This window comes from Rhincodon typus, chromosome 6 (genome assembly GCF_021869965.1).
Source record: "Rhincodon typus isolate 14 chromosome 6, sRhiTyp1.1, whole genome shotgun sequence".
Classification (NCBI taxonomy): domain Eukaryota; kingdom Metazoa; phylum Chordata; class Chondrichthyes; order Orectolobiformes; family Rhincodontidae; genus Rhincodon; species Rhincodon typus.
In genome coordinates, this window is record NC_063337.1 from 27705692 (window position 1) to 27729495 (window position 23804).

Below are 23804 nucleotides of genomic sequence, written 5' to 3' on the forward strand. Positions count from 1 at the left end.
ACCCCACCACCAAAGACATCTTTCCCTCCCCACCTTTATCTGCTTTCCGGAGGGACAACTCTCTCCGTGACTCCCTTGTCCGCTCCACACTCCCCTCCAGCTCCACCACACCCGGCACTTTTCCCTGCAACCGCAGGAAGTGCTACACCTGCCCCCATACCTCCTCCCTCACCCCCATCCCAGGCCCCAAGAAGACTTTCCACATCAAGCAGATGTTCACCTGCACATCTGCCAATGTGGTATACTGCATCCGCTGTACCCGGTGTGGCTTCCTCTACATCGGGGAAACCAAGCGGAGACTCGGGGACCGCTTTGCAGAACACTTACGCTCGGTTCGCAACAAACAACTGCACCTCCCAGTCGCGAACCATTTCAACTCCCCCTCCCATTCCTCAGACGACATGTCCATCCTGGGCCTCCTGCAGTGCCACAACGATGCCACCCGAAGGTTGCAGGAACAGCAACTCATATTCCGCTTGGGAACCCTGCAGCCCAATGGTATCAATGTGGATTTCACAAGTTTCAAAATCTCCCCTCCCCCTACCGCATCCCAAAACCAGTCCAGCTCGTCCCTGCCTCCCTAACCTGTTCTTCCTCCCACCTATCCCCTCCTCCCACCTCAAGCCGCACCTCCATCTCCTACCGACCAACCTCATCCCGCCCCCTTGACCTGTCCGTCCTCCCTGGACTGACCTATCCCCTTCCTAACTCCCTACCTACACTCACCTTTCCTGGCTCCATCCCCGCCTCTTCGACCTGTTTGTTTCCTCTCCACCTATCCTCTCCTCTATCCCTCTTCTATCTGCCTCCCACTCTCTCCCTATTTATTTCAGAACCCCCTTCCCCTCCCCCTTTTCTGATGAAGGGTCTAGGCCCGAAACGTCAGCCTCTCTGCTCCTGTGATGCTGCTTGGCCTGCTGTGTTCTTCCAGCCCTGCACCTTGTTGTCTCGGATTCTGCAGCATCTGCAGTTCCTACTATCTCTGTACCATTTACAAGATGCATTGCAGAAATTCACTTAAGATCCTTAGACAGTACCTTCCATAAGACCATAAGATCTTAAGAAATAGGAACAAGAATAGGCTGTTTGGCCCCTGAAGCCTGTTCTGCCACTTAATATGTTCACGGCTGATTTAGCATTCTTCACATCCCCTTTCTTGTGTTTTCCCCATAAGCCTTGATTCCCCCACTGATTAAGAACCTATCTTAGCCTTAAATACGCACAAGGACTCTGCCTTCACAACTCTGTTGCAAAGAGTTCCAAAGAATTTCAACTCCCTGAGAAGAAATTCTTCCTCATGTCAGTACTAAATTAATGTCCCTTTATTCAGAACCTATGCCCTCTGGTCGTAGACTCTCCCATGCTCTTAGCATTTACTCTGTTTTACCCTTTAAGAATCCTATATGCTTCAATGAGATCACCTCTCATTTTTCTAACCTCCAATGAGTAGATCCCAACCTGTTTAACCTTGCTCACAAGACAATCCCTCTATTCCAGGGATCATCCGAGTGAACCTTTTTTGAACTGTCTCCAATGAAATAATACCTTTCCTTAGATAAGGGGACCAAACTGTTCACAGGATTCCAGAAATGGTCTTGCCAGCACCTTGTACGGTTGTAGTGAGACTTCATAACTCTTATTCTCTAACCCCCTTGAAATAAGGGCTAACATTCCATTAGCCTTCCTGATTACTTGTTGTACCTGTCTGTTAAGTCCCTGTCACTCAAGTCCCATTGTGCTGCCACATTCTGCAGTTTTTCCCCATTTAAGAAGTACACTGTTATTTAGTTTTCCCTTCCAAACCCATAACGACTACCATCTAGAAGGTCAAGGGCAACAGATACATGGGAACACTACCACTTGCAAGTTCCCCTCCAAGTGACTCACCATTCTGACTTGTAAGTATATTACCATTCCTTCAGTAATGCTGGGTCAAAATCCAGGAATTTGCTCCCCAGAACACATGGATCAGAACAGTTTGATACAGCAGTTCACCACCACTGGGCACAGCATGGCACAACCCAGCATGGGCAATAAATGTTGGCCCAGCCAGCGACACCCATGTCCCACAAATGAATTAAAAAATTACATATTAGTTGGAATTCAATTTGCTAATTTTGACAGAATTTCTCAGTACTATTTGTTAAGAAATTTATTGTAACATCACACATGGATAATGGGAAAATAGCAACGAGAAAATTGAAGGCTGGTCTCATCGACACTTTTCCCTCAATACCTGTTTTGTAGGGAAAATCTACAACCTAGCAAAGCTGTCCTGAGATTTTAAACCTGTGGAAGTTAAACAGTAGAAACCTATTGTTGTGGATTATTGAATGTTATTTATTGAAGCTGCTCCCACTGTAGCAAATACCACTTTTTATGGAATGATGAAGAGAAAAGAATTTCAGTACCTGTTTGTTCAAATATTGGCCAAGACACCAAGGAGCAGATCCCTGCTCTTCTTCAAAAAACGCCCAGGGGTCTTTTACATCCAGACGAAACAATAGATGGGACCTTGGTTTAATTACTTAACTAATTCACCTTAACTCCTTTAGTCCTGCTTTAGCATGTCAGCCTGGATTTGGTGTTCAGATCTCTGGAATGGGACGTAAGCCCATAGTTTCTGATGTGAGAGCACAATCAATGAGCCAGAACTGACACATAGGGTGGATTCTCAGGCACTAAACTGAGTGAATATTGGTGAGAAGTTTGGGAGAATTGCACAAGTGACAGTAAGGAAGTTCGAGGGCAAAAAGTTTTCATAATCACATGTTGAGTGGCGAGATGAGATTCTCACTAATGAGTGGCAAGTGGCCTATTTGGATGCATTAACATGTGTTAATATCCTCACTATTCTGTCATCTTGACTTATTGATATGCAGTTTCTTCTTCTCCCACCTGCTGGACAGAAACCAGACGTCACGATACTTGACATAATTGGAGATTGTAGCTTGATGCTTGCTCCTCCAGACCTCCACCAGTCACCAGCAGCTCAGGACACATTCCATGGGCAGTGATTGCATGCTCTCCCCACCCTCCCCTCCACCTCCACCCCTCCCCCAAATTCAGCAGAACCTTCAGGACCTGTTGGCAAAGTGGAGTGCCAATTACCCACTCTCTGATTTAGTGGGGTAAATAAAATCAACTGGTTTGGGCAGCTATAAATTGCCAGCACTTGACTGGGTGCAGAGCTAGCCCTGAACATGATGCAAGTGCCAGGAATTCTGGGATGTCATAGCAGTGGCCAGTACCTCAGTTTGTGGCGACTGGGAGAATATGACGATTGGGGCACCATAGGCCTATGGTGCATAGGCATGAGGCAAGTTTCCTAATATTGTACAAAAAAACTTGCTAAGGCTTGTGGAGAGAAATGGGCCGTGAACCTCGCAAAAGTTCGCATTCAACCAATTTCTGGTAAGATTTTGTCCATATGTTTCACCAAGAAAATGTTAATGAGGCTGAAAACAGGAAGTAGTTTGCCCTCACAGATGATGCATTTTGTTCATCCCTGATAATTTAGTGCACATTTGGCGTTCACTTGACAGTTTCCTTTAATATAAAACCACAACATCATTGCAATACCAGAAGGGTTAGCCTAGACTGCAGTGAATTTGTATGTCATAAATGCTTGGCTGCTGTTTCTTTTTCCCTTTATCCCAGAAAATTAATTGTCAAACTTACAATTATATGGCATAAGAATAGGACCTTTTTTTTATATTAGGTCAAGTTGAAGCTTTCATATCCATTTGCTCCTGAAAATTCAGCCACCAGTGCTGAATTCACTGCTTCCATTTCCTCACGTAATTACTTTTAGCTGGCTGGTAGATTCTGCTTCAGACTGGGAATCATAATAATGCACAGCGTGAAAAGTGTGGCTATCAATTCAAACTAATAGTCACTTGCATGCTTAAATTTATGTGAAAAGAATACTGTTTCAATTTCTAAATTAATTTTAAATATATATTGTGGGAAGCAGATATACGTCAGATACATTTGAAATACCAGGCAAAAACAAAGTCAAATATTAGCAATGTGATAAGCAGGATAGCAGTTTACTTATTATTTTGATTTCAAAAAAAAACAGCATGAGGTGAATGTGAGGTGGCATGTCCTATTTGGCACTTTAAGGCATTCTTCTCAGAGGATATCAGTACATCAGTCATGGCAGGTGGTAGTGATCAACCTCACCACTGTGTACATTATTCATTAGAGGTGAAAACATTTGCAAGATGACTGCACATTTTAAAGAATATGGAAAGATAAAATTAATGATTGGAATCATACACATGGTAGAGTTCTCTGGATTACATGCCATAAATTGTCAACTGTTCTGCATTTATTGACTGACAGTCAGAAGCCATCGCAAACTAAATAGTTCTTACACTGTACTTTGTGTATATGTGTGTTTCACTAAGTAAGGTTAAGGTGGCAATGTAAAATTGAAACCACAACTGTAAAGATATAAAGGTAAAGAAAAGTTGCCATACTCCCAGAGGAACATAGGACTGCTTTCTCATTAGACAGAGACAACTGATGGTGGTCACCATGCCTCAGGTGTGGGGTGAGGTTGAGAAGGCGGGGCCTTCATGGTCGTCTCAGCCAGTGCGGTTTGCAGCTATACTGTTTATTCAGCTCCATATTCCCACCCAGTTCAATTCTTGTTTTTAAGTTACTTCCTAAGTTGCCTTTTCAAAGTTATGTTGCATATTTTGTTCACATGGCCGCTTTTTATATGACATCTTGAGCTGGAAAATGAATTATCCTGATCTTCAGGTGTAGTTATCCTGATTTGCACTGGTCTTGCATTAATTCAGGTCGAGGTGAGCAGCATGTAAATTTGGCATAATGAATCTGAATGTGGTAGTTGTATACTATAATGTGTGATAAAGCGAGTCCTGCACTCTTGTCTTCTTAACACTGAGGCGACCTCAGCACTTAGAAAGCGAGACCAGTAACTTTCTTTGCAAACCATGTCATACCGGCAGTCTGCTTTCCTTAAAAGTAGGCTTTCCCTCTTAAGGGATGCTGTACTGAGAAATATTATCGCAATATAAATTATGATAAAATGAAAGCCAAGACACAGGGAGTTGTAGGGTGAAGTTTTTGGTGCTGAATGCATTAGTGGTGAAGGTAGTCAAGCTTTTGATGTTGTTTGGAAGCCATGTGGCCTTCAAGTGCCACCTTGGATGGGAGTGGAAATAGATGGCCAAGGAGGTCAGCTCCCACAGTCTAATCCAATGCCCTACCACAGTACCACAAGAAGTCTCAATAACCTCATGCATTCAAGTTCAGTGAATGCAACTTCATATGACATCTCCCAACCATCACATGAATATCTCAGGCTCCTCAATGCACCACACTGAAACACTTATCCAGCACTCGGCAACTCAGGACTCAGTCTGAACAACTAGGTTCTCTCTTCACCCTCACTACTCTTTGTCTTGCAGGCCAAAGTGACACACAACAAAGGGGAGCAACACAGAATTTGTAGGGGACAGAAAATGTGCATTTTCTGAACTCTTAAAACATGATTTTCCACAATGCAGATCAGGCTGTGTCCAGGCCCATAAGCCATGAGCCTTGAAAGCCACAGTAGGCTCTTGCCTTATGTCCCTTCTCGACTCCCATCACATCCACATTCTGCGCCTTCAGGGATGAAGGCAAATGTGAGGCTGAGGGTTGACCTAATAGAGGTTTATAAAATCATGAGGGGTATGGATTGGGTGAATAGCCAAGGTCTTTTTCTGAGGGTGGGGGGAGTCCAAAACTAGACAATATAGGATTTAAAAGGAAAGGGAAAAAATTTAAAAAGGACCCAACTTGTTCATGCAGAAGGTGGTGAGTATATGGAATGGGCTGCCAGAGGAAGTGGTGAAGATGGATACAATTACAACATTTAAAAGGCATCCAGATGGGTACATGAATAGGAAGGGTTTAGAGGGATATAGACCAAATGCTGGGAAATGGGACAAGATCAGATTGGGATCTGTGGTTGGCATGGACAAGTTGGACTGTTTCCGAGCTGTATGACTCTATGTGACCATGGATCTCTTACTTCCCATCCACCATGCACCACCTTCCATCCCTCTGACCAATCTTTTCCTTCTGGGTATCTGATACATAGTTTGTGCCTTTTACTATAAAAACAGAAAATATTTATTTATTCAACATTGGTCTCATGTCTTCATTCCATTTTTGCCACAGCGGGACTAAGTGTGTACTTTGACTGCTCTCCTTTTTATATATTTGTAGAAGTTTTATAATTCATTTTTACATTCATGGCTCATTTATAATACACTTTACCATTTTTAACGTTCTATTTTGCCTTTTTTTTAAAATCAATTTGTGGTCACCCTTTGCTTGTTTATAAAACTCCCTATCTTAATACTATTCTTCATTGCATTCTATGTCTCTTCTTTCAATGTAATGTCATCTTTAACTTGTTTCAGAAGCTGTAGTAGGATTTTTCCCTTGCTGAATTTAAGCTTTTCAGTGAAACTTTTTTCTGTTAAAAATTTTGAATGATTTCTTTAATAGCTTCCTCATGATTATTTATCATCATGCCTTTTAGGTTATTTATCAAATCAACCTCAGCGAGCTTTCCCCGAACAGGCTTTTCTGAAATTTAAGATTCTTGATTTAAACTTAAATATACTGTCTAAAATCTACCATAGGATTAAATTGCATTATGATCACTTCTTTTCCTGAGGAAGTTTTACTATGAGATTACCATTTAGGCCTGCCTCATTCACAACAGTAAATCAAAAATGTGGAGATCTTGTGGCCTAGTAGAAAGTGTCCCTGCCTCTGAGCCAGAAGCTTAAACTTCAAGGCTCACTCAAAGGTCAAGTACATGACATAGTTAAACAGATTGATAATCAACTAGCTAATCATACCGACATGCCTACGGCAGATATTCAGGATGGGTGAGATGCTGGTCAGCCATGTTATCATAAAGCATGGTCTGGCAGACATCTGGAGACCAAATGGAACTAAGGAACAGGTGATAGTTATATGTTATTTAAAAGATAATTGGGTAAAGAATTGGGTGTATATGGAAAGAAATTAATCTCTATCCATGGGCTGTCTCAGCTAAGAATTTGCTGCAGATGATTGGAAGATAGAGTCCAAATTTTTTGGAAGAAATCCTAAAGTAATGGGATCAGAAGGGACTACAATTAGTCCTACCTTTATTGAGCATTTGAATGCACTGCATGCAGGCAGAAAAGCTTTCATCAAAATTAAGTCTCAGAAAGAAGTGTTAAATGAGTTTTAAATCATACTTTAAATCCATGGAAAGCCAGTTTCAATCAAGGAGACATGGCTTATTATAAAAGAAATGGGTTTAAAGAGTGAAGAGGTCTGGGAAAGGTTATTGGTTAAGGCAGATAAACAATAATTAAACAGCTTGGGAACTCGACCTTTTATTTACACACTTCAAGGTTGCTTAGCGTGGCTTGCAAATTTTAAAGGATTTGCACAAAGTAACAAGGAACCAGGTACTCTCATAACCATATGTTGAACAACTATAGGGATCAGACTGCCACAATTGACAGTTTGCCTGACGAAGGGCAGATCAGCTCTGATGATCAAAGTGAGGCCTTGGTCCCAAAGGACAACTACCACAGCACTAAAGTCAAATGTTCACCAGAAGTACTTAGTCATAGAGAAGTGTGACTATTGTAAGCTGAGCAGGGAAGGCCACTGGAAAATATAACAGCTGGTTGAATTACAGGATGAGGGCAAGAAGTTAGGTCCATTGATTCCAAATGTGAATTACAAAACTGGAAGGAGAAAGAATGCAGTCTAAGCTGTGATAGTGGCTCTGGGAATGAAAATATCCCCCGAAAGAGAACACAAACTGTTGGAAGGAATTCTATGAATAGGAGGGGGAGATCAAACAGTCCAAAAAGGAATAGACACCAGATTAGCATGCATAGCTTAACAAGATCAAAGAATATAATACACATCAAGAATGCCAGCAGGAGCAGAAGCCCACGCTATCAAGAAGTCTTTGCAGCTATGAACAAATTAGAAGATGAATTAATAAAAGCAGGACATACAAAGCTAAAGAGAATATGCAGTGTACACAGAGGTGCCAGATGGGAACAGGCTGGTCTATCACCAAGCGCGGAAAAGGTGTCACCTCTTGGGGCTAGAGCTAGGCTAGTGGCACAAGGTTTTGAAGAAAAAATAGATTACTAATATTTTATAGTAGATTCAACTGTGGCTGGAAAAGCAATTTTGCATTTTGTTTTGGCTTTCTTAGCCATAATACTTGGCAATGTTGATCAATTTATATGAAAGCTGAATTTCTGCAGAGAGATCAGCTCAAAAGGAAACTGTTTCTTCGCCCTCCAAAAGCAGGGGCGACACATTGATAATTCTGGGAAGTTAGATAAATGCATTTATGGCCTAAATGACCTTCTCACTAAGGTTCATCTTGTTAAAATTGTGCAGTCACCAGTTGAAAGCATACCCCATCATGATTTACTGATACTATTGGGGACAGCTTTGATCAGCTTTATGATGAACAAAGATGATATTTCGTGGGGCAGGAGCAGTGAATTTGAAATCATTTTGAAATCAAAGGAGCTTAAAACAGAATTCAAAATTGGAAGTCAGGCTTCTAGGGCTTTGAAGTACATTGGATTGGAAATCAAGCAGTACGGATCAGGTGTTGCTTTGCATCTGCAATTTAGTTAGAAAACATTAGTCTCGTTGTGAAGTCAAACTTGAGCCTCAGAAAAAGATATAATGTAGTTCAAAAGTGAAATGGAGGATTTGCGAAATCTAACTAGAAAGGTGGATTGGCTGGGCAACTATCAAGACCTGATGCCTGTGTTGAGGTCTTAGGGTGACTACTGCCATTATGCCATCCCATATTAACAGGATTATTGCTCTTCTTTACTACTTTGCTTGTCCTTTTTGAAATATTATGTGCCCTGCAATATTTATTTCCCATCCTTGGTCACCTTGCAATCGTAGGCTGAATTTTAGTTTTGGATTCAGGACCCTGATGCTGGAGGCATTTCCAAATCTAAATCCTGCTTCAAATTGACTAATGACACCCAAGTAAATTTTGATAATCTGTCTAATTAGTAGCTAGGGAGTTTAACCACCATCCAATTGGGGATGATTGATATGCTCCTGGGGGTTGATAGTCAATGGGAGTTTATCCGTTTCTGAGAGATACTCAGTACTACGGTCAGAAGTGGAAGCCATTTATGCTGCTTTCAGGAAGCCATTTATGCTGCTTTCAGGATGCCACCTCCATCCCAGTGTCACGCATCATCAGTATGGCCTGAATGATGTCTAACAACATCCTAGAGGTTACCATTGACCAGAAAATGAACTACATTAACCACAAAAATACTATGGCCATAAGAGCAGGTCAGAGGCTGGGAATTCTGTAACGACCAATCATCCAAACCATTTACCAGGCACAACTCAGGAGTATGATGGAATACTCTCGGCTTTCCAGAATGAGTGCAGCTCCATGATTAAGAGGAAGGGCTAGCAGTTCATGAGGTCACAATGGCCTACTCCACTGTATCTTAGTAAGTGCCATACTCCTCTCTCTGTGACCTCACATCCACTGTGTCTGCTATAACACTCACCTCCCACCAGCTTCTCGTGCTCTGCTACTCTCGCTGTTATCTGTGATATCTTCCCTCACTTGCTCACCCCCTCCAACCTCCTAGACCAGGAATTACAGCCATGCTGAGACTTATAAGCCAGAGACAGTCATATAGGTGGAGGGGTGCTGGAAATTAGGCTCCTCACCCTAAGAGAAGAAAATCCTGATCCTCACAGGACTGTAATTACTCATGCGGGAATGTCAAGACATCCAGGTCCCACAAATTAAGTAATTACGACTCTTCATTCCACTCCAAATCTCACATTCACCTATCAGTGTCATTCATTGTACATCACTTTTAACCACTGGGTGTAACACCTTCTCTCCCTTGTGCCTTACTTCCCCAAAAGCCACCTCAGTGACCTCCGAGAACTAGAGTACTGAGGCCTCAGGGGACGAATCAGGAAGGCTGCCTCCTGCACTGCCCACCAACTCAAATACTGACACCTCAGTGAGAATGTTAGGTTTAGACAGTGTGGGTTCCCAGTCTGGTCAGCACTTCACTGCGATAGCTCTGCAGCTGGCCAAGGAAGTAAAGTCCAAGGTTGCTGGCACTTGGAAGACGTCGGAGATAAGCAGTCTGCTCAACCCCAGACAGGAGAGGAACCTGGGGAGTTGGCAATCGTGGACTTCATCCACATTCACAGGGTGGAACAGAAGCGGCAGACTGGATGGGATTCAATGGCCTTTATTGCAGCAGACTAAATAGCTGCAATCATTTTCCACAGAGTTTCATCATTTCAGTATATCACATTCATTTTCTGTTTTTTTTGAAAAGGTGATGGTGAGCCATCTTCTTGATTGGCTGCAAACCATGGTGTTTCAGGTACCCTACAGTTTGGTTAAGAAGGGATTTGAGGATTTTATCTCAGTGACCATGAATACTGGCAATATATTTCAAGTCAAGATGGCGTTGGGCTTGGAGGGAAACTTGGAGGTGGAGATGTTCCCACGCACTTACTGCCCTTGCCTTTCTAGGCGGGAGAGGCAATGAGTTTAGAAGGTGCAGTTGAAGGAACCTCTTTCTGTAAGAAATAGGGATGCACGAGTGAGTTTTGTGCAAATAGTTTGGTTATTTCACTATCGTGCTTGAACAGCTTACATTGTCTGATAGATGTGAGAAGTGAATGAAGAGGTGAAGCACATGAATGTTAGGTATAAGATTTAATTGACCGACATTGTTGGTAGGTTAATGATGAGGAAGTTGTGAATTGAACAGGGGTTGAGATCAGTGGTGCAGTTGGTGGGATATGGAACTTGAGAATGCATTCAAAGATCGTTATCATTCATGTCAGGTTCTTAAACTAAATTTCTTGCAAAGCTGCAGCCTGGTCCTTGTGGTTCAACTCCTTGCACTGATCCCTGCAATCCATCTCTTTGGCTTTCTGCTCCAACATCCTTCTCTCCCTTGAGTCTAGATTTCCTGCTACACTCACATGAACATAGAATATGTCTTATTCTCAACCCCTCTGCCAAGAACTTGACTGTGTTATTTTAAACCTTAGTTCACACTCTCATCCCTTACAGGCTCTCCTGTTCATCTGTGTTGCACAGCACCATTCTGAATCACCTTATTACTTCCACAGCAATAGCTTACCTTCCCTTCATGAGGTGCAGGTTAGATTAAGCATTGGACCATCTCATAATATGAAGCTTCCTGCTGATTCCTGCAGCCAATGAAAAGTGCTGACTACATGCAGAAATCTTGATCATGAGAATAAGCTAGAGAGGGTTCACAGGAGCTTTGCTAGGATGTTGCCTGGTATGGAAGGTTTGAGAAAAGTCGGATAGGCTGGGACTTTTTTCCCTACATCGTTGGAGGTTGAGGGCTGACCTTACAAATCATGAGGGACATGGATAGTGTGCATAGCTAAAATCTTTTTCTAGGCTGGAAGGAGTCCAAAATTAGAGGACATAGGTTTAAGGTGAGAGGGAAAATGTTTAAAAAGGACTTGAGAGGTAACTTTTTTCACGCAGAGGATGGTGTGTGGAACAAGCTGCCAGAGGAAGTGGGCACAATTGCAACATTTAAAAGACATGGGTATATGAATAGGAAGGGTTTAGAAGGATATGGGCCAAATGCTGGAAAATGGGACTAGGTCAGATTGGATGTCTGGTCAGCATGAATGAGTGGGACCAAAGGGTCTTTTTCAATGCTGTATGACTCTATGATTTTAAATGATTTTTCCTTGGTGTGAAAATCAATCAGCTACCAAATCAGTGGCAGAAAGCATATTTCACAAAAGCACAATCACTGGGATTCTGCATTTTGTAGGCAAAGTGTGAGATCAGCTGTGTTTAAAGTTAGGTGTACCACCTCCCCAAACACCCCACCAGCAAGTGCTTATCGGGCACGAGTGCTGATCTGTGGGCTTCAAAATGGTTTCAAGATCTTGATACTTCATCAAGATGGTGGCAGATTATGGCTCCTGAGCCGAAGCTCATCTGCTCTGACCACTTTTCTTTTCTTTCTTTCCTTTTCTTTCTTCTTACTTACCTCTTGTCCCGAGCTCGGACAGCATTAGTGGTGGCAAGGAATGCCCAGCATGGGCTCGAGTGGGCCCAGTGCGGACCTTGTGGTGGCTCACTTGAGTGAGCCCCAACTTACTTTTTCACAGCGAGCACAGGAATGGCATTGGAATTGAAAGCTGCTACATCAGAGGAGGCAGGCTCAGCGGTGAAAGATGGTTCCTGAGGATCGGCGACTTTGTTGTTGGTTGGGTCCGGCACTGGCAGTGGTGGCAGAGGAGAATCAGTACAGCCTCAAAAGATGGTGCCTGAAGAGTGGCAACTTCAACATAGGTTGGATCCAGTATAGACGGCAGTGAGGTGGTAGAGGAGGGCTGGCAGTGAAGACATCGTTGATGATGAGTTGGCTCAGGACTGAGGGGCTCTCCTTAAGCTATATCTCAAATGGATCATGGCAATAATGAAAAAGCTTTTCACTGTATTTTACTGTTTTTCTCACTGTAAAATACATGCGACAATAAAATCATTCATTTCTTATTAATAAGATGCAATGGCTGAGATGTCCTGTCCCATCTGAAGTTGCCAGCCAATCAGAGTTTGGCAGCAGCATGAGATCCATGCTGGCTGAACAGGAGGCTGGGACCAACAAAAAGTAGAGATGCGTGGGGAGATTACAGGGTGGGATTGTGAAGAGAAAGCCCCTAGATTTTGACAAATAGTAACCCCTCCCTCAACCTCCCAGGCTTGCCAGCACCTTTTTTTTTCCATTCAGCAATACAGGAATTTCTCTTGCCTCCTGGGAAGGCAGATAATTGGACCTGTGGTGGGGTGAGATCTTTAAAATGTTATTCATTAACGTTTAAGGACCTTAATTGGTGGCAAGCAGGACGATTGATCAATTAAGGCCCTTAAGGGGTGTATTCCTGATCTCTTAAGGATCTTAACTGGTGGTAGGCCAGCAAGATTGACCATGGATCTTCCCATCAGATCTTAACAAATGAGGTGGATGAAGGATGTCTCTCCAATGCCAACCAGACCACCTATTTTCTCTTCAAGTCACCTTCTCTGACTTTTTAAGAGAATGGAAAATTCTGCCCAATTATTATTTCTACACACAAATATTCAATTTATTACTTTGAAATTTCAAGACTATATCTTCATTTTACTCAGCAAATGTTCTTCTTAACTTGGCTGTTGCATTGGTGCAAATTATATCCACCACAGATCTTGCACAAACAACAATGTAAAATATGTACACGTACATAATAGCAATAGTAAGATTAACATGCCTAGAAAAAAAAGTTAACTCATCCTCTTAAAAATGAATTGGTTATTCTCCTGCTTGAATTCAATATCAGGTATGATTGCTATAGGTATGCTGTAACTAATCATGAAAACCATGCACAAAAGCTTTGTGACTTTTGTATTGACTTAATGAAATCCCTATGTCTGTGTAAACTGCAACAGGAATTTGGAATATCTCTAGTGCTAAAACAAGTTAATTTTGGAATAGGCACTTTTGAAAGATACCTTTGATAGGTCCCTGAAGTTGCCTGGTAGGGTCAGATCCAGCTCTTCAGACTCATAGTTTGTAATAACCCAAGGAAACACAGGGTACTGGTTTAAATCATTGTAAGTGCGACCTAGCGAAAAAGAGATAATATGGTGAAAAACTGTTTGTAACTTCTTACAAATAGAATTAATTTGTAAATTTCAAGACTTTTTTAAAAAAACTTTTAAATATACGATTGTGCTATCACCAATATCAAGTATTTTCTGGTGTATAAAATATGTTTCAAAGACACTGAAACAGTGAATTCTAAGCAAGGCAGAAACAGCACTGGAAATATCAGGGATCAATACTATTACTACAATCTTTTGAACTCATCAACTCTTAGCCTACATTGGGGGGGAAAGCACCAGCTACTAATGTTCATATTTCAATTACAACTTCCTGAACTTGGCCATCTTTTCCTCTTAGTCAAAGCATTTCCTTAAACAGTCTGCTATAAATTCCTCTGAATGAAGAATAGCTATAAAACACGGAGCTCTGCTTGTTCTGCTAAACATCTTCTGTGCATAAATGGCATACAATCTGCACTTTTCTGTGCTCAGCTGAAACATGAGAAACCAGGAACCCTCAATGGCACAAAGCTTTCTCACATTACTCAGCTTTTGTAAACTTAATGGCAATGGACAATATTTATTTCATCTTTAAGATATCTATTGATGCTGCATAGGATATGGGACATAGAATAATTTTCTGCATAATTATAAGCTTAATCAAAGTTTCAATTGTAATTTTTTTCCAGGTATCTTCAGTCACAGGTGGATTTTGTTTCAAATCTGAAATCCATAACTCAGTTGTGACTTTATGGGCAGTGAAAATGTCATATGGGCAAATATCAAAATGGAAGAAATCCAAGCTGCAGCAATTTTTACAATAATTTCCCTGACATAAATATCTTTATATAGTATATTCAAATTACTATTAGAACTTTTTAACGTGTTTATAATGTGCATGACAAAAATTGCAGTAGAGATTGTTGTCTTTGATCTCATGATTCTGATTCTTCTTGTTCAAGGACTGACTTAGGTCATTTTAATGAGTTTTAATAACTGCTTTCTCTCACCATTCCTAAAATGACATAGAAACTTCATGGGAATAAACAAACTCCAAAAACAATTTCAAATTGTCAGAAAGGCTTCCCTTGTAAAATTATTAAGTTCTTGATCACTTCTATACCTATAATTAAACTTGTTAATTTTCTCAGATTTTGATATACACTTTTTCCTTCCACTTTAATTCTGAAACAAAGCACAAGACCACTTGATCAGAAGGCTTAAATAAAAAAAGAATTTGAAATTACTGAAAACTAATTTTTGTAATGTACATGACTATAGCCTGTTTATGGTTGTTATTCCTTCGCTTGTCTGCTTTCTAACATGTAACAGACATTTTGTCATCTCCAGTTCATTAGGAAAGAATTTTTTTATGATTTTTCTCCATGTAAGCAGTTCAAGTTACATCTAATTAGATGGCAGTAATAAGCTCAACACATGCTGCAACTAAATATATACATAATTACTCAGAGCAAACTTCAACCACACACACGTCAGAAAATAAAACAGTGGAAAATGCATTTGTTGTATGGAAACATGTAAAGTACTCTCCCTTTGTTTTACCTTCTGATACAAATGCAAAATCTCCTATTTTCATGTATATTTATGTAGTTTTCTATTAATCTGCCACAATTCAAGATGTTTTACTGAACAGAATGCTGTGCCATTCTTGTTCTACTGTCTAGTTGCTGTTGTCTTGAGTGACAAAGCAGTAAAATTACATTTTCTCGTTATTATTTCCAGACACACTTGGAAAATGGTTTGTAGAGTCTAATAAAGCTTCAGTTTCAGACAAAGCTGTCAACAAAGGAAATGGCAGAGTGAGACCATAGAATAACCCCAGTAACAATAAATGAATCTACAGTCACAGTGGCAGGTTATGCGTCTCCTGATAAAATTTAATAGGATAGTTTCAGTCTCCATCATTGCTTGCAGCTGGATACCACTGGCTAAATGCAAACTTTCAAGCGCGCCTTGATATAAAATCAATGTACCTGCTACAGTATTAAGGAACATCAAGTATTCAAAGTTTGAAATTTCCCGCCGTTGCCAACGTTGTGTCATGTTGGAGGATTTAAAAAGCTGACGAGGACTAGCCAGCGATATTCTCCTGTTAATTCCAAAAATAAGAGGAAGAATTGTTAATCATTTGTAACACATTTGATTTCATGCACAGTTTGAGTAAGCAAGATTAGAAAATATTTGCCTCTTTTGGTCATTTCAGAAACTACCATATGATTTGAACAGAAAAGCACTTATCTTCCACCACCCACTAAATAAGCTGCCTATTTTTGTCCTCCTGTCATAGCAGTAGAACTTCCAATGTCTTCAATAACAGAATGAGAGCAATATTGAACAATAACAATCAATTTATACTTTGGCATACACTTTTGCATGTGAGTGCTCTTCCACATTCCTTTAAAACAAGAATATCTGTGTTCTCTTTGTTATATAACTTTCATTATAAAACTAACCCTTGTAATGAAAAATTTAAAAACTGAATATAGTCAAACATCTGAATTTGTCATGGAAGATGAGATAATAAAAGGGTGTCGCTGTACTGGGTGAAAAATAATTATGAAACACTTTGGTAGTTAGTTAATCCATTTGTTGTACTAATTTATAAGCCTAAAAGAGGATCTTTGCTAACTAATCAGGGAATTTTTCAGTAAGAATAAACTTATTAGTTTTGAAAACTAACATTAAATAGGCTATTGAAAATATATGCTATCTTTTTAAATGTTCATTCATGAGTTGTGGGTGTCACTGGCTTGACCAGCATTTATTGCCCGTCTCTAATTTCCCTAGAGAAAGCAGAGGTGGGCTGTCCTCTTGAACTGCTGCAGTCCATTTGGTGTAGATATGTCTGCCCAAATGGTGGTCTCATCCAGATACCATAGTTATATTTTATATCAGCATAAAATAATTCTGTATGGAAAAATGTGTTAAAAATGTACGATTAATTTTCAAGGAGTATTTTCAACATCATGCATTTGTAAGACATTTTTCTGCAATATTGAAGCTGATGTCTTGTTTGGGGTACCCATTCTCATGAACATTACTGTGAATTATTTCTTGAAAATGACAGTGAAAACCAATTTGTTGGGAGAGTTATCAAGAACTGTAAAATAACTCAATTTGCAAAATGAAATAACATTACAAAAGATAAAGTTGCTAACACTTGGTTCCAGGGTAATTGCTTTGAATCTAGAAAGTAAATTAGATGTGATAATTCTAACCGGTTTGCTCTGCGTTGATACTTTAGAAACCAGTTTTGAAAAAAACACCAGCTTTGTCAACTATCATAGTGTGCCAGGACCCCTGCCATTTCACGATTACCATAAACAAAATCCATTAGTCAGTTTCGTCACTATATTTTACCAGCAGCATGTAAAGATCTGCAGGCACTTCTGACACCAAACCAGAAACATTAATTTAGAATTTATCAAATTCCTGGATCTTGTTAACCAAACAGCAAACAATCATCTGATGTTGCATTGCACAGTCTAGTGAATGAGTGACTAAACAAAAGAACTCATTGAAAGTTCATCAACAGTCAGTACATCCTGATAGAATTTCATGGAAATTGGATCAAAGTGAAAACTGACATGATGTACTGAAATGGTGAAAATTTGTGGAAAATGATTGCAGTTATTTAGTTTTTGCATAAAGTAATATATATTAAATATATATTAATCTTAAAATTCTGATGCAATTTTTGCAAGGAAACCATTGAAATGTTTACTTTAAGTTCAGTGTAAGCTCATCGTAAATTTTTAGATGGGTGAATTATCATTAACTTAGATAAGGTGAAATAAAAATTGCAAGCTTCTACAATTATCAATAACAATAGCATTCTGGGTTTATGGCCCTGTGAATGCATTCAGGTAATCCTGATAAGGAAATATAACTTCATACCGCATCTCTTACGGCTCTTGTGATGCAGTGGGACCGTCCGTATCTCTGATCCAGGAGGTGTGTAATAACAACTCTGAGCAGGTGATTAGAAAATATCTCATACTGCATTTTATTTTACCTGACACAGCTACTAAGATGTTTATTGTTGACAAAATATCAAAAAAATGTACTGGCATGGAAGTATACTGTTAATAATACATATCTTGAAGAATTCCATTTCAGCATAGCTTAGAAACCTCTACATGAACTTCAAATTCAAAATAAAACTGGTGACATTGAAAAGAATGACAACTAACAACTGTCTCAACTATCATATTGAATATCACTAACTGCATAACTGATCAGAGATCATTTACACATCCTGGTGCAGATGAGATTTGAACCCAGTCCTCACGGACCAGTGTTAAGGACATTGTACCACAGCAGACCATTATTTCATGGTTTATTTACATCAGCAATTTATTTGTTTCATGCTAGAGATTTATAATGAATTAGCAAAGTAATAAGCAATTGCCAACAGACAGCTGGTAAAGGGAAAATCTGATTTTAAGTCCCATTGAGTTGTAACAGTATTAAGAATATGAAGGATAAGCACAGTAAAAGAAAGATCAGAATGCCTATTTTGCCATTCAAACATATGAATTAGGAGCAGATGCACGCCATTCAGCAGCTTGAGCCTGATCTGCCAATAAATAAGATCATGGCAGATCTGATTACTTCACATTCCTGCCTACCCATGATAACCTTTCACCTTCTTGCTCTTCTACATGTGTTTTAAAAGGATTCAGAGGAAGTGAGTTTCAAAGTCTTATAATCATCTGCGAGAAAAAAATTCTCCTCAACTCTGTCTTAAATATGTTTTCTTATTTTGATCAGCATCCCCTTGTTCTTGATTCTCCTGCCAGAGAAATCATCCTTTTCACATGAACCATGTCAAGATCCTTCTGGATCATAAATGGTTATCAAAGAACTTGATTCTTATTCTTCTAAACTCTAGATAATACAGACCTAACCTGTCCAACCTTTCCTCACAAAACAACATGTCCATTCTAGGTATTATTCTTGTAAACCTTCTCCGAACTGCTTTCAACATGTTAATATGCTTCTTCAGATAAGGAGACAATACAATACACAGCATTCCGGGTGTGGTCTCGCCAATGCCCTGAATAACTGAAGCAACAAAACCTCATTACATTGCATTTAATTCCTCTCAATAAATAATAAACATCATATTAGATTTCTTAATGGCCTGCTGAACCTGCGTACTAACCATTTATAATTCACACATTCGGATACCCAGGTCCTTCCACATCTCAGAGATCTGAAATCTCTCACCACTTAAACAATAGGTATCTTGTTTATTTTTCCCACCAATGGACAATTTCACATTTTCCCAGAACATACTCCATTCACCAAACTTTTCCCACTCACTTCATCTATCCATATCCTTTGGAATGTCACGTCCTCTTCACAACTTACTTTCCTACCAATCTTTGTCATTTGCAAATTTAGCAACCATCTCTTCAGTTCCTTCACCCAAGTCATTTGGATAAATTATACAATATCGAGGCCTTATGTATGATAGTCCTAATCATCCTTAGTTGGTGATAGTCAGAAAAAATGATATGTCAAACATCACCGTGGATAATAAGTATCAGAATGAATGCAGATTGGTTTATCTTAGCTCTTCTTTTCCATGTTTAAGAATACTACTTTATACAATTCATAAAAATGGAACAATTTATTATGCAAAGTAAACATGTTGCCACTCGGTACGCTACAGTGCACAGTCACTACTGTTAAACAACCTGCAGCAGTTCTCATTTATCAAACTTTCCCAAGGTGTGATCTGCAATTGCACTTTTTCATTATTCAGAGTGATACCACAATGATGATGAATAGGCAAAGGTCAACAAGGTTAACATGTTAATTCTTGCTGGTAAACCATTGATCGGTATGCTTACCTACACTTTTACTTCTAGCTAAAGATTTTGTAAGCTACACAGCAATAATAAATATATATTTATCAAGTACCCCTACAGCTCCAGCTTACACTTAGCAAAAGTAACAATTTAAAAAGAAATGAAAAACATTACTTACTAAAAGAACAATTTAAAAGCTTAAATTCTGGCTATATATCTTCAATTTTATTATTAAATTATTGCAGTTTCCCCGCTGTAATTGGGCTGTTCCATTGATGACATCTTTGGCTGACTCTCATAAATACTGGTCCACATTGTGCAGTGAGCCACATTATCATCCTTTATGGAACCATTTATACTATCAGAAGAAAGCAATTTTGCATTGCCATTTTTGACAACATGCCCTCACACCCTGCCTCATACATTCTATTCCATCCTCCCAGTTTCTCCATGTCAGTTGCATCTGGTTGAATGATACCACTTTCCACAATACCTCTGACCAATGCTCATTTTACCTCAGCTGAGGACTCCCTTCGACCCCCAAACACTGTGGTTGACCAGGCCCTCAGCTGCGTCCAATCTATTTCTCACACTTCTGTCCTCATCTCTTCCCGTCCTTCCAAGAATAACCTTGTCCTCACTTTCCAACCCACCAATTTCCATATCCCAAGGATCATCCTCTGCCATTCCACCACCAGACACATCTTTCCCTCCCCTCTACTGTCAGCATTCTACACGGGCTATTCTCTCTGTTACACTCTGACCTGCTCCTCCATCACTCCGAGCACTTCCTCAGCCCCACCATGGCACTTTCCCATCGGATTGCAAGAGGTGTAACACTTGCCCTATCAACTCCTCCCTCCCCACAGTCTGAGGCTCCAAACACACCTTCCAGATGAAGCAGCAATTTACTTGTAATTCTTTCAACCTAGTCTATTGCATTCACTGATCACAATGGGATCTCCTTTATGGTGGTAAGGCCAAACGCAGAGTGGAACACATCTGCTCTGTCAATAAGAATGGACCTGACCATTCAGATTCTTGTCACTTCAATAAATTATCTTAGTCCAATATATTCAATATTTTACAAATGTTTTTTGGTAAAAAATAGGCAAGTGATTTGGTATGTACTATATCATTACAGTAGGCTTTCTGAATAAAACAAATTAATTTAGGAATACTGGATCTGAGATGAACAATTAGGAGAAATTTCACGTAAAAACATTCATATTGAATACCTGGCCTGTGGTAATCCATAACTAGTGCCAACTCCAACACGAGGTAAACTGTATACAACTTTCTTCACTGTAGCTTGGTCTGGAAAATTGAACATAACTGAAGCTGCAGAAAAAAATAAGAAAAATAATAATTCAATAAAGGCAAGTTGCAACAAAGAATTATTTCAAGCAATACAGGACTGCATTTACATTACTTTACTAGAGAAAACTAATTTGTAATTGCACATACTTCTGTTGGCCATGAAAACTTCCAAAGCTGTGCTCTGGAGGAGATAGTGTCTTGAAAAGACTGCCCGTATCTCGCTGAACATCCATTTTCCATGTAAACCTTCAGTGTAAGCAAGAACCTAAAATTTGAAAATATATTCATTTCATTTAATAAAAATAAAACAATACTTTTAACCATCTAAACATTGATTGTAACATATGTTAAAATATTTCTTAGTTTAAATTTACATTTGTGTAAGAAAAAAAAATCAGATCTGCAACAACTTCAGTTAGGCACTTTGACTTTCCCATTATCTTTAATGAATTTATGAAAATATTTTAGTTTAAAAGAAACCTTGGAAAGTACAACAAGAATTTTGATTTTTTTTAAAGAAATCAAATCAACATATTTGTGATTGCTGGTATATGTTAAGCGACAGGGATGTGCACTTAGTTGTTCTGTTAGTTTTGGAACACATCTTAAATATATATACATAGCGTAACATTATTATAAACACATTCTCTCTTAAGTCACCATTTGTGAATAAATCTCAGACATCTGTGAATTACTTTATTTTCAAATTACAAAACTTCCTTACTGTCAAAGCTTTATTTTTCTAAGATTTTTAATATGAGATTTCTAAGATAAAATTTTTCTGTTCAAAAATTTTAAAAAACTGCTTTGCTATGTTCACACATCACAGTGAGAAACAGAACATAAATATACAGAATACTTGGTTGAATGTTTTGTTTACGATGATGTCTGGAGAAATGATTCAGAAATGAAACCACTATTCTCAAAGGGTTAATAAGGGAATGCGGTAGAATGTTCACTCCTTTTGTGCTCTCAAGAAAATTTGTATTAAGAATACCACAGAGGATTTGCTGATGTATAGAAAGAGATGAAAGGAGCCTTTTCATTTCACAGAAGGTCCATTAGAATTATCAAGACACATTTTCCTATTTAAACACAGATTGGTGTTGCTTTTCTGTTCTAAATGTTATACCATTTTAAAAATAAAACAAACTACCTTTGCTTTTAATGTAACTCTTAATTGTTACATTGGTACAGGTTAAAGACAAGCCTGCCTTTTGAGTGAAAAAAAAACCAAAGTGGGCTTTAACTGACAAGTGAAAATAATCCTTTTCCATTCTCTATTTTCCCACCCTGATTTACAAAGAAGGGCCCAGTTGACAGCTTTCTGTGCATCTCAGGTCAGCTTCATGCTTTTCAAACTTAATCAAGGAGGTGTTAAAAAAAATGAAAGTCCCTCAACCTTCGCATATGGTAGAAGGCAGAGAAATGTTGGAAGTGAAGTGAGATGTTCCACAGGGGAAGGTTAAGGCTGATGCTAATGCTCATTTAAAATGGTGACAGTCAGTAGTACTGAAGCCTAGCTAGGCTGGTTTAATTTCTCCCTGGAATAGCTCTTTCCTGACCTTATGCAGCACATCAAAGTCTCTTGAGCTCAATTAAAATTGGATTATGTTGAAATGCTCTATCTATGGGACTTTATGCTCACTAACACTTTTCTCTAAGTAATACTCCAGATGACAGTTACTCATCCCAATTTAAACAGTTGTCATAGAGACCATGAACTAAAGAAATGGCAGCCAACAATAAGGTGAAAGGTAAGCTCCGCCATCTCATGAATGAATAAAATGCTCGATATCCCATCACAATGGTCTCAACCACAGCAGCAGCTTGGATTTAGAATCAATGTCAGCATAATGCATGAGGTGTGAGCTTCAGGGAAACTTAAGGAAAACATGTCAAAAGATTTTAAAATATTGCAAAACAAAAATTGTTAAAACAACATGGCTTTGGTTAAAACCAACAAGGGCCTTACAGAGTTAGTTCATCGTTGCTGTGATGAAGTGCAGCCCTCATTTTAGCCCAGCTGTGGAAAATGCCATCTAATGAATCTGTCTGGGACGGCTCTCCTTGTCCTGTCAGGCATGTCAGGAAATGACAAGCACTGGGGACAGGCCGCCTCCAGTCATAGACAGGCCTGCCAGCTGGAGACTTCAGCCCCAATCTAATCGCAGCACCAGAAAATAACATTCAGGTTTCAGCTTGTCAAGATGGTTTGGGAAGATGGCTGAAAAGCTTTTTGTTTCAATTACAGATGAAATTTGCACACAGTAATTAAAAGATACTCCTAGCAGATGAGTTTCATGCTGTTTAATATAACCAAAAAACACATGGTGGTAATGTAAATCAAAAAACGACAAGCAGCAATAAGGCCAACACTATTCTTTCTTGGCCTATTTAAAAAACGCAGCTATCAGTTCAGAAATCACTTAAAGGCAGTGCATAAGTAATATAAAAATCATTGTCATTATAAAAGGCAAAATCAGCCATATTACATTCATCTTCAAGATAATGAATGTAACCTCATCATTAAATTATACAACTGCACACGTTCCTGTAGCCATATTGTTTGATTCATTTCACTCATCCAAGAGCAAGGCAAGCTGTGGCCTCCTGACCTCAATTTTTACTCGAAGAAACAAATTTCTTTTTTGCAAACTAACTCAATTTTTCACACGTCAACCTTTAGCCTAGCCTTAAAAAATTAATCTCATTTCCATTCCCTTACATATAGATATTTGCTGCATCTAAAGTTACTTAAAAAATTGAAGTCATTAGAATCTGCCCTATGACAACAATATTACAGTCAGTTCTGAACATACATTATCACTATTTACTTCATGAGAGAAAATTTACATGGTTTGCATACATAATAACCTTGAAGACATGCAATATTAGTTTTGCACCAAAAT

General features: G+C 39.2%; 1 protein-coding gene across 1 annotated transcript in view; it reads right to left on the reverse strand.

The window, feature by feature from the left end:
* nbeaa (neurobeachin a) overlaps positions 1-23804 on the reverse strand; it is an 831637-nt gene that overhangs the window by 148765 nt on the left and 659068 nt on the right. The window contains exons 41-44 of the mRNA XM_048597909.1: positions 21040-21157; positions 20811-20913; positions 15727-15842; positions 13640-13752 (exon numbers count right to left, since the gene is read on the reverse strand). Coding sequence (XP_048453866.1) covers positions 13640-13752; positions 15727-15842; positions 20811-20913; positions 21040-21157 — 450 coding nt within the window. The remainder of the gene's footprint in view (positions 1-13639; positions 13753-15726; positions 15843-20810; positions 20914-21039; positions 21158-23804) is intronic.